Source organism: Elephas maximus, chromosome 6 (genome assembly GCF_024166365.1).
Source record: "Elephas maximus indicus isolate mEleMax1 chromosome 6, mEleMax1 primary haplotype, whole genome shotgun sequence".
Classification (NCBI taxonomy): Eukaryota; Metazoa; Chordata; class Mammalia; order Proboscidea; family Elephantidae; genus Elephas; species Elephas maximus.
Genome location: NC_064824.1, coordinates 68871532 through 68883877, shown reverse-complemented (window position 1 = coordinate 68883877; position 12346 = coordinate 68871532). Strand labels below are relative to the sequence as shown.

Genomic DNA, 12346 nt, shown 5'->3' with positions numbered 1-12346 from the left:
TCATTTATACTACCTGCCAAATATTTTAAAGTAAGAAATATGGTGAGAACATCTATTCTACAGAAAGGTCTTATAGTGCTTTTTTTTTTTTTTTTTTTAATATCACACAGCAGTCTCACATATTGTTTTGTATAAAGCAGTTGCTCAAAAAAAGTTTGTTGTATTGAATCATATTGTGTATTATAATAGATGGTATAACACATTACAATAGGAGTAGGCCAAACTTGAGTGAAAAGTCACAGCTTATCTTTTTAGAAAAATGATTAATCATGTATAACATATAGTTGAAAGTAACTTTCCTGTCAGATATGTTTGTGTAACTAAGTGAAGTCTCTCCATTCATTTTGCATTTATTGGGTGTCCACTATGTGCCAGGCACTGTGCTAGGCTCCCAGCACACAAAGACGGACAAGGTAAAGTCTTTCCCCTCCAGCCACTCATAGCCTAGTGGAAGACAGCAGACCAGTGAATGGAAGGTTATAAAACAACATGATATGGACTCTGATAGGTCCAAATTTTCTTTCCCTCTCACTCCTTTCTTCTCACCAAGGGGATGGAGGTGTCTTGGCAAGGTGGAACACAGAGGCAAAGGCTTTATCAGCAGAATAATTAGTGGAGGAGAGGTTTCTCTGTTTTGTGGAAAGAATCTGAAAGATTGAGGCCTATCCACCTAAACACAGGAAATTATTCTGTCCTAAGAGACCTTACATTCAGTAAGGTCGGGTCGTTATGAGTCGGAATCGACTCAACGGCAGCGGGTAAGAGATCTTAAGAAGCCCTGGTGGCGCAGTGGCAAACAGCTCAGGCTGCTAACCAAAAGGTTTGCAGTTTGAATCCACCAGCAGCTCCTTGGAAACCCTATGGGGCAGTTCTACTCTGTCCTATAGGGTCACTATGAGTCGGAATCAACTCGAAGGCATCGGGTTTGGTTTTGGGTTAAGAGACATTAAAGAGCTCTGGTGGTGCAGTGGTTAAAGCACTGGGCTGCTGAGAAGCCAGTGGTTCAAGCCCACCAGCTGCTCTGGGGGAGAAGGATGTGGCAGTTTGCTTCTGTAAAGATTACAGCCTTGGAAGCTGTTCTACTTTGTTCTGTAACATCACTATGAGCTGGAATTGACTCAACAGCAGTAGGGTTGGTTTTTTCGGTTTTAAGAGACCTTAGGAGTCTCTGGGTGGTGCAAAAGTTAACGTGCTAAGTTACTAACTGAAACGTTGGCAGTACAAGTCCACCCAGAGGTACCTCGAAAGAAAGACTTGGTGATCTATTTCTAAAAAATCAACCATTGAAAACCCTGTGAAGCACAGGTCTACTCTGAGACACATGAGGTCACCACGAGTGGGCACAGACTCAATGGCAACTGGTTTAGGATACTTTGGGGCACTTCTCTAGAATGGGGAACCTGGGAATGGAGGCTTGATCCTGGGAAATGTGAGAAGGTTCGAAAAGACCAGCAAGGGTGTGATGAAGAGGAGAGGAGGAAATGAACTCCTGGATTCCCACTAGGGCAGATTCTGCATGAACTGAAAAATGACTTAGTGGGAAAAATAAAGAAATATTATCAGTGTTCATGACTGGCCTGTGGTGAGCTTGTTTGTTCTCTCTTAGATGTTGGGAGCCTGAATAACAGTTATTACTGAAATAGAGGTGTGCTCAGCGTCCCACAGGGACGCATGTGATGAGAAAAAGAGGAAAAGCCCAGCTCAGGCTGCACTGCAGATGTGAGAGGGCCACAGAGGTATGAGAAAACAGGAATTTTGAGTCATTCAGTAAGGCTTAGGCACAGTGTGTTCAAAGAAGCTGACAGTGAAGGAAGTTGTAACCCCATTTCAGTACTTTCTTATTAAATGACAGTCAATTACCATGATTGTTTTTACCCTGGACAGATTTGGGGGCCACAAAGTACAGCTCAGTGCTGAGCAAAAGATTCTCCTTTTGAGGATGCACGGAAAAAAAGAAAGGGTGGGCTGAGCTATCTTCCACAGGGACAGGATCCACAGGTGACAGAGATTTGTAATATTCATCTTCCCCATCAAGCACTTTGATTTGGCTGCAAAAAAAAGAAAAATAAAAAGCGTTTCAATAGAAAAACAAAACAGATGTCAGAGTTATCACTGGAGTGACTAAAGCTACTTGAGTGGTTGGAACAGGATCGGGTCCATAACTGAAGAGGAAGGATGGCTTAAGGTAGCTCAGGATCTCCTAATACAGAGGAACTGGGGTCTGATCCACAAAGCCTTTCACCTCTGGGTCACACACTGATAATAGGCCCAACTGAGTGGTTCTGGAAGTTATGATCACATTGTAACTTGATTTGTGTAATGCAAATTGTCTCTCTGTCCGGTTTCCCTTAGATGAGAAAGTAACCCTCATGACCTCCCCCTGTTCTCAAACGAGTACCAATTATCTACTTCATTCCTATCCTAAATTAAGATGCCAAGAATCAAATGAGCCACAAACTCCTTACTATCCTCTGTCTAATCACAGGGTAAGTTTTTCTTTGTGTATGTTTAAGGCCCAGGAGAGTACAATGTGGAGGAAGTGGCCTATTTGCAATTTGTGGGGTCTTATTTGTGGAAGGAGAGTTTTATACAACCCAAGACCTGTCTCCAAATATGAGGAAAATCCATTTCTTTGCACTAATTCTGAGAAGTAACATTTGCTCTTAGGTGACCATTTCAGCCTTTTTGGACAGAATAGATTCAAATTCTGTATACTAGCTACCGTGAAAAGTAGTTTCTCATGTCAATAATGGTAGCAATATCCTGACTGCATATTTTTAGAAGCCTTTCTGCAAAGTTTTGCATTTTCTGTAATATCACAAAGGACCCCTTCTGTTTACAGTTGCTTAGAACTAAGAAGACAGATATTTACCCAAGTTTTCTTGGCTTCCTCTTGCTCCCTTGATATTCTAGAGTTCCCTGTGGAGAGGGCCAAGAACACACAGTTAAAGCAAAGCAGCAAGTCGTTAATTTTTAATTCAAAGTGATTTTGTGTTGAATGCAAGCAGATGCTGATAATATCAGAAGTCACAGCATAATTTTTTTGATCAAAGGGCTCAAGTGAGCCTGATGAAGCATGCATCTTGCTCGTCTTTGATAAACCACATCAATTATTCACCATGAAGGCAGACATCCTGACATGAAAGCAACAGATAAAGAGCCTAAGCACATGTTTGAGACGAGAGCATAAGAGAGTGGGGGTGGGGCTGGAGGGGCTGGAACAGGTATTAATAACAGAATTATTAACTGGAAACAAAGCCAGTGAAACAGCTTTATGGCCACTTTGAACTCACATTTAACTGGTTATAGTACATGGTGTCCTCAGGGCTACTCAACATTTTGGGCTGCTGACATCGCTGGCGAGGTGTTCGCTGCTTCTGTGTAAGACCATTTTCTGAACCTGCAATAAGAAAGCAAAACTTTATTGTAAACCATCCGAAGTGTTGGGAAAACCAAGGAAAAAACTGACCAATATCCCTGTCTGCATTTTTACATAAATGCATAGTAGAAACTGTGTCCCATTTTAATGGGTATTTGTTAGAAGCTTTGCACTGAGCTGATAATACTAGAGATGTCATCCTACACACGCACACACACACACACATATACATGCGAGAATTTCTAAGTGTAAACAAAGGCCCCTGTCTGTAATTTTACCTTCATCTTTCTTATCTTAATCAGCAGTCAAGAGTGACAGAAAGCAAATTGGTTTGTCCACACTGGTAAAGTAGAGGTTGGAGGTCAGCCTTTGTAGAGAGTGCCCTCTTACCCAGATAACTCAGTTAGGACAATGAAGGCAATCTGGGATCTTTCGCAACACATCCTACAGTGAGAGTTCAAAGACATCTGGAGCACACACACTCTTGGATAGATGGGAAGCAAACCTTTTGGTGGGGTAAATTTTGGGGGGAAAATGCTTTGCACTAGCATTTACTGAAATGCTTTGAACAATACCATTGATCCATGCAATCTCTGGAGACGGCAGTAAGAAGAAGGGGAGAGGATGATTGCTCTCTGTGTTAATCCTGATTTCAGAACCCTGGACCAGAAGTGCATTGGAGATTAAGAAACCACGTGTTGGATGAAGTCATGATTCATTTCTATTCCAAGCAGATGATTTTCCTGGAATCTGCTGTCCTTTGGCACTATACCTGAATCAGGATTCAGCGCTAATAACTTCTTGCCAACACACACATACACACACACACACAAAACTGCCATACAGTACTGTTCATGAGGAGAGGTATTACTTTCCTGGATTGAGAAACTAATCACAAGCTATTATTAAGCTAATATAATAAATAATTATTAACTAATCATAAACTAATGATTAGTATTATAAAATAATGATTAATAAAAAAGACCTGGTGATTTGTGATTGGAATCATATTTTAACTTCAGTAGGGATTCCTACTAGTCAAAGAAATTTTGGGGTATTTTCTAAGTGAAGAATGACTCAATAAGGACCATTATGGATAACAAATGATCAGTTTCTGTAAGTATGAAGTTCTGCATTTTGATTGTTTTTGAAGTTAGACATACCTATGTTTGGTTAAGACTATTAGAACCATACAAGACTTTAGAAACTGTTCATTCTAAATGTCTGTTTTTCAGAGGAAGAAACTGAGGCCCATAAATGTTGAATGGCTCATCCCAGAGCAAGTGGCAGATAGGGGGTCTCTTACCTCCTGTTTTTTTTTTTTTTTTAAACTACAGCATATTGGCTTTCTTAATAAGGGACATCTTCTTAAAGTCAAAGGGGCAAGTAAAAGTAAGCTCAATGAAAAAATATTAACCAGCATAACAAAATGATGTTGCTTACAGAGGGTTCCAACAGCCTGATAGACCAACATTCCTGTCTTACGTCCTCAGGAACACTTGGGGTGAACACTGATGTAGCCACTCAGGCTGGCATCGTACTCAGAGTACTGGGAATGCAGAACCAGAATTGGTTCTTTCTGATAACTTTCTGATAAAACACACCTACCCTGTTTGCTTTGTGAAGTCCATATTCTGTAATATGGCAGAACACGGGGGTATGAGGCCCTTTTGTGTTATATCCTTTCTGATTGATAGATTAATGAACAGAAGTCCTCAGAAGTAAGGTTGCTGGTATGAGAGTAGGCTGCAGGTCTGACATCTGCTCTGGAATTCCATCCTCGACAACTCAAAAGGCTAATGTTAAACAGCCCTTATGTTCAGTTGGTGGGGTCCTGATTTTATAATGTGTTTATACTCGATCAGAGTCCTTTATTTATATTGTTTCAATTGGTAATGCTTAATATAGCCAGAAACCGAAACCAAATTCCTGTAAAGTGGATTCCGACTCATAGTGACCCTATCTATAGGACAGAGTAGTAGTGTCCATAGGGTTTTCAAGGAGTGGCTAATGGATTCGAACTACCGACCTTTGGGTTAGCAGCCAAACTCTTAACCACTATGCCACTTGATCAGAGGCCTTTGTTTATATTGTCTCAATTGGGAATGCTAAATATAAGATGTAGTTTTCAACTTTTGCTCTAGACGAACTTGCTCTTCTTTTCCTGATTCTTAGAGGGAATTAAGTTATCAGAATTTTCTCAATTGAAATATTTCACCTGTAAATTTTTTTTAACTGTTGGTGTCTGATCATACGGTATCTATACTATATTAAAATCTAGTATAAGCAGATGTTTAACTTAGCATCGAATTTTATTTTGCATTATTCTAAGTTTAATATCTCCATGTTTCACGACGATCTGAAAAGAGTACTGGGCCTCCCGGGTATATATTGCCACTGGAACAAATCTGCATTTCAGTGACAAATGATCAATCAGAAGCAGTCAGATGAATGGAAAGTGAGTCATTATTTTAAAAAATGCTGTGGAGCAATTGACAGCAATATGTAGAAAATACAACTTAAATCCAGACTTCATGATATTTATCCTATACACAAGGTACTTTGCTGGGTGTTGTGAGGAAGACAAAAAGAAATAAAGTCCTTACCTTCGATCTAGTAGAGGACACTGAGTCTTGAGAGGTTAAGTAACCTTAAGGCCATAGGTTAGTGCTGTTGGGTTCCAATTAGTTTTTTTTTATAAGTCGTTTTCTTTTCTCAACATACCTCTTGATTCTCACAGGCCACAATAAATTCCAGATGAGTTGTATAGTTAAGCATTTTAAACATTCCCATAAAAACCCCCGAAGCAAATGAAATAGACTATCTTAACCGTAGAAGAAGATATTAGCAACAATGATGGGTTCAATTATATAAAAGTGAAAATATTCTATATGATGGACAGTAACAAAACTAAGATGAAGGGAAGGGCAACAGAGTGATAAAAATAAGAAAACACAAGTCTACTATTCATAATGTAGGAAGGCTGAGATAAGACAGGGACTTGAATAAATATTCGTACATGTTGAAATAGAGTTAAGGAATAAGATATTGAAAAATGTTCAGCAACCCTGAGAAATAAGGAGTTTCAATTAAAACAATGATGGCTGCTTTTCTGTTAGCACAAATCAAAAGAGCAAAAGATAGTGTGGGGGAGGGGAGGAAAACGGGTGAATCCACAGGCTCTACCTCTCCTCAAGTGCAACCTGATAATAAGTAACAGGGCAACTTGTTCCAAGAAGCTTGTCCCAAGGAAGTAAACCAAAAGACAGACAAAAAAAAAAAAAGACAATTGTATGAAGACAGGTATGATAAAAGTTTTTGTAATAGAGAAAAACTAGAAGCATGATACATATTTAATAATCAGGCAGAAGTTAACCCTGAGATATAAATATGATGTAATACCATGAAGGCACCAACAAGGAAAAATATGGGAATGGTGTTGCTAGGGGAAAATTCAAAATTAGGTGAAAAAAGCAAACTACAAAATAACACATAGCACATTAGTTAAATTCATATATGTATGCACACTGACAAATCTATGGTGATTTTTCCCCTTGAGGTACATAGGACCAAATTATTTTTTTTCTCAACAGATGATGAAACTATAGCTTACCCAAAACCCAAACCAAACCCACTGCTGTCGAGTCGACTCCGACTCATAGCGACCTTATAGGACAGAGTAGAACCGCCCCACAGAGTTTCCAAGGAGCGCCTGGCAGATTTGAACTGCCGACCTCTTGGTTAGCAGCTGTAGCACTTAACCACTACACCACCAGCGTTTTTAAATCTGTTAAGTAGAAGCTTGGAACTCCTATCTTTTGGCTTTTGAGTTTACTCATAAGATAGAAAACAGTATGGCTATCTGGCAGTTACATAGTTCATTTGACTAATTTACCTAGACAATCTGGGCAATTCAAGTTTGAAGATTTACATTAGACTATGTATTCACTTTGAAGACAATGTGCTTATATTTTGAAAGTGACCTATTTCCATCTCACATAAATGTCTGGAAGTAAATCCAAACTCTACAGTTCGTAACTCATTGGCAGCTACCTCTACTGTGCTGTTTAAAGGCTTCCAAGGAGTGGCTGGTGGATTCGAACTGTCAACCTTTTGGTTGCCACCAGGGCTCCATGTCATGAATACTAGTTTGCATTTAGCATAGGTCTCTTTCCTTTTCAAAAATCCCTGCACCATTTGATTTTGTGTTTGAGATCTTTAACACATCCTTCTCTTCCGAGTTGTCACAGAATTTTATAATAAACCGGAGCTAAGTTTGTCAAAACAGGAAGAAATCTGGATAGAAATGCATACTGTTTACTCTTTAATCACAGATCATCACACTGTGTGGCTATACAATTATCCAAACCCGGGTGAAAGACAAATAGCTACATTCAGTTCATGGTTGCATTACATAACTTCAAACAATTGGTTTGGAAATTTAATGTTTTATTCTCTTTATTGAACAAGCAGGTGTACCCAAGCTAGGGTTACCAGATAAAATACAAAACACTCAGTTAAATCTGAATTTCAGAAAAACAACCAATATTTTGTTAGTATAAATATGTCCCATGCAATGTTCAGGACATACACTAAAAACAGATCAGTTGTTTATCTAAAATTCAAATCTAGTGGGTGTCCTTCATTTTCATTTGCTAAATCTGGCAACCCCAATCCAAGCACAATTTTAAGTCACAAATGAATGAGGCTTTTTGTTCTCTCCAGGGGTTCAGAGATGAAGAAGGAAACGACTTCCTCTATCCCACTTGACACTCTGAGTTACAGCAATTTTGGCCATGAATGCTCTCTTCCTCTCTACTGTCCCCTAACCCTTAATATGTCCATCTTCATCACTCACTACAGATGTGCCAGTTCTAGAGAATTTGCTAGCGGGATGGCAGTGAAGAAAGCACAACCATAAGGAAGAGCAGGTTGGGGCATGCAGCCCAAATATTACCAAGTCTGGAGGGGCAGTACGGACTCTAGGCCCCTAAGGGATGGACCAGCAGTAAGCAGGTTCCTGGATGGAAAGGGAGAGGGCACACCAAGAGAGCCATAATCTTAGGATTCCCGAATCCCTTGCACCCTCCTTGTGCACCCTCAACAGGCACAGCTACTTTCTGAACAGGATGACTGCTGATCTGATTGCTATTCTGTGGATGAGGCATTCCCAGGGTCACCTGCCAAGTAAAACATCCCCTTGAAGCAAACACAATGTTCAGTGTTCTACATTTACAGATGGCGAATCCCACATGGGGTTACGAGATATACCCCTGGGGCATTTAAATAGGATTAGAGCTATGCAATTAATTTAGAGAGCTCTGTCATCTCGCACATAAAGGGAGGTGAATCATCTCTCTGACCAAGGTTCTCAGGGCATTTAAAGGTGACAGCAAGTAACGCAGCTGTCAGCTGGACGGTCTTTCTCCTCAGTGATGGCTGACCATGTTGCATGGTACTCTAGTGGATACTGACATGAAATGTCTTCCAAAGAGTTGGCTCTGTGCCTCTTTACCTCAATATTTCATTTTTATGTAGCAAATCTTGTTTTGCAAAGTATCTTTTTTCTTCACTTTGTCTCATTTTGGGAAGGAAAAGTAACCCCAAAGAGAGAACAGAGGCATAGAGAAACTAAGAGATCATACTGCAAATTATAGAGGCAAAGGCCAATTGAGAACTTAGGTTTTCCTTTGCCCAACTGAGGGTTTTTGTTTTTTTTTAACACTACACCAGTTGTCCAGCTTTTTAAAAATACCAATGCCCAGATCACTGGTATTTAAAAAAAAAACAACTTGGTGGTTCTAATGTGCAGCCAGGTCAAGAACCACTGTACTAGACCATATTAAACTTTCTCAGTTTAAGAACCATGTTGGCAATAAGTCTGCAATAATCTGCACTACCTTAACAGTGCAGTATATAGAACAATCATCCTAACGTGTTATGAAGTACTTGCTCCTGATATGCCCTGGGGTGTGGGCTATTTCAGAAATACTCAGAGCCTTGACACGGAATAGGAGGGAAAAAATTATGCCCTGGTTAGACAAAATTCAGCTAGAATGTGAAAAATGAGTAGTTCGGATTTCCAAAAGTAAGTTATGAAATGGCGTTGGGGTGGGGGTGGGGGAAGGTGTGTTGTGGATAATTAACCTATGGGGTTCAGCTCCTTGCTTCTATATCAGAGGAGACTGAGGCCCAGGGAGCTTGCCCCCTCGCCCCCCACCAGTCTCCCTTCAAAGCTGGAGCTAGAAGTCAAGTCTCTTGACTCACAAGCCCAAGGCCTATGCCATGGCCACGATTATAGGCTTGTTCTTTTACCGAGACATTCTCATTAGTTTTTACCTCACCACATCTAACTTCAGGAGGGACTAAAGAATTCACTGGACTATTGTAAAACACATACACACACCCAGAGAGGGAGATTGAGAGATTTTCTCCTGGGGTGCATGTAATTCAGGTCTTGCTTTCTAAGATGAAAGAAAAGCTACAAATTTTCCCAGTTGCCATGTTATGTCATAAACAATCTTCTTCAAAATTGCAAAATTGCTACAAAGAAAACATTCCTGAGTTAAATCAGTGCCTGTGGAAGACGGTGGGGTTATAAACTGTCTGTGTAGAGTTTTCTACAAATTAGATAGGGAGGCTGTGCTAACTTCCCCTGAATCATCTCATAGCTTAGGGCCTGGCACATATTCAACAAAAAATGAATGAATGAATAGTGATTATTCATCATTCCTCTGTTCCACCTACATGGCCCACTGTTTGGTTCCCAGACTGTCAACCAGGATGTTGTTCCAATACTGGGGGACAGATCTAGGAAACCCTATAGTCTATGAAGGAGGGAGATGATGTCAACCTCTTAAAAAATGCTCCTTGAGTACTTGTTTTATTACAAAATGTCCTTTCAATATTGTCTCCAGGACTACATAGTCACTTTTCTTTTTTTACCAAAAAAAAAACTTCACTTATTCATCATCCATGATATTAACTATATTTTGAATAGTATCTTTCTTTACAGCTACACTTCTTAAAATAAATAAATGTGAAGTTCAAGTAAGTTATGCAGGCAAAGTACGTCGTTGTTTTCCACTCCTCACTGCATTTTCACAATTCCTCATCTCATTTGTCCTTCCAGAGATCATCTAAATGGCATTATTTATTTATTTATTGTGCTTTAGGCAAAAGTTTACAGCTCTAGTTTCTCACACAAAAATTTATACACACATAGTTATGTAACCCTAGTTGCTATCCTTATAACGTGACAGCACACTCCCCCTTTCCACCCCAGACTTCCTATGTCTATTCAAGGAGCTCCTGTCCCTTTCTGCCTTCTTATCCCCCCTCAGGACAGGAGTTGCCCATGTAAGTCTCCTGTATCTACTTGAACTAAGAAGCACACTCTTCATGAGTATCATTTTTTGTCTTATAATCCAGTCTAATCTTTGTCTGAAGAGTTGGCTTCGCGAATGGTTTCAGTTCTGGGTTAACAGAGAGCCTGGGGGCCATGTCTTCTGGGGTTCCTCAAGTCTTAGTGAGACCATTAAGTCTGGTCTTTTCATGTGAATTTGAGTTCTGCACCCCACTTTTCTCTAAACGGCATTTTTTTTTTTTTTGCTTTAAGTGAAAGTTTACAGTTCAAGTCAGTTTCTCATACAAAACCTTATACATACATTGTTATGTGACCTTAGTTGTTCTCCCTACAATGTGACAGCACACTCCCCTCCACCCTGTATTTCCCATGCCCATTCAACCAGCTCCTATCCCCCTCTGCCTTCTCATCCAGTAAGTGGCATTATTTTTTCTACCAAAGCAATGCTTTGAGGAACATACACATAGCTTGATCTTTGATAAATCTACTTTTTTTTTTTAAGGACAAATGCTTAGAAATGAAATTCTTGACCAAAGGATATGCATATTAAAATAACTTACGATTTATATTTCCAACTGCCATCCAGAAAGTGTGTACAAAATATTCTTCTACCAGCTATACCTGAGATTACCAATTTCCCCAGACCGTCACCAGCCTGAGATAGGATCATTAAGCAAAAGTCTGGCAATTCAACAGATGAGAAAAATAAAAAAAAAAAAAAAAAAAGAAAAAGGTATCTCATTTGTACTTTGGCTTGCCTTTCACTGATTACTTGAGAAGGTGAATTTTTTTTTCTCTTCCATGTTTATCAGCCATTTGTGCTTCAGCATTCTTCTGTGTGGGACTCAGCAGCAGAGTTCAAAGGGCCTGACTGCACCTGATGATGGATGGATCAGGTTGTTTCCTGTCCAGTGTGAGGGGCTGGTAGATGAGAAGCCCCATTGGCGAACGGGTGTGGAAATGCCTATTCTTAAAATTAGTATATTGTACAGAAGTGTTTCTCAAACTTCAGTCATTCAGCTACTACTTCAGTTTTTTTGCTGTAATCAACACACCTGTACTACTCCTTATTTAATATCTTTCTTTAATCAACAATTTTTTTTAACTTAAACACATTCTTTTAAAAATGAGACTTTATTCACTACTGTAAATGGAAAACTGCTGTCATTTACCATTTGCTGTTGTTAGGTGCCATTGAGTTGATTTCAACTCACAGTGACCCCATATGACAGTATAGATCTGTCCCATAGGGTTTTCTAGGCTGTAATCTTTATGAAAGAAGATTGTCAGGTCTTTCTCCTGCTCTGTGGGTTTGAATGACCAACCTTTTGGTTAGCAGTCAAGCACTTAAATGTTATGCCACCAGAGCTCCCTCTCATTTGCCCAGGGATGAGTTACCCAATAAGCAAGGTACACAGGGCTTACTTGTACTTATTTACTAATCTGTAGTGCACAATTTCACCAGTTTTTCACCACAGCAGAGATGTGGTGAAACCCATGTGAAGTTGTCCACTACAGATTAGTAAGTGAACACAATTAAGCCTGTACTTTGCTGTCATGGGTTGAATTACGTCCCCCCAAAAATGTGTGTATTAACTTGG

General features: G+C 39.7%; 1 protein-coding gene across 1 annotated transcript in view; it reads right to left on the bottom strand.

Moving 5' to 3' along the window:
* Positions 1 to 1578: 1578 nt before the first annotated feature.
* Positions 1579 to 12346, bottom strand: part of MYO3B (myosin IIIB) — a 575113-nt gene continuing 564345 nt past the window's right edge. Inside the window, 4 exon segments of the mRNA XM_049887401.1 lie at positions 1579 to 1943; positions 1946 to 2048; positions 2873 to 2919; positions 3294 to 3400. Coding sequence (XP_049743358.1) covers positions 1908 to 1943; positions 1946 to 2048; positions 2873 to 2919; positions 3294 to 3400 — 293 coding nt within the window. The 3' untranslated portion in view covers positions 1579 to 1907.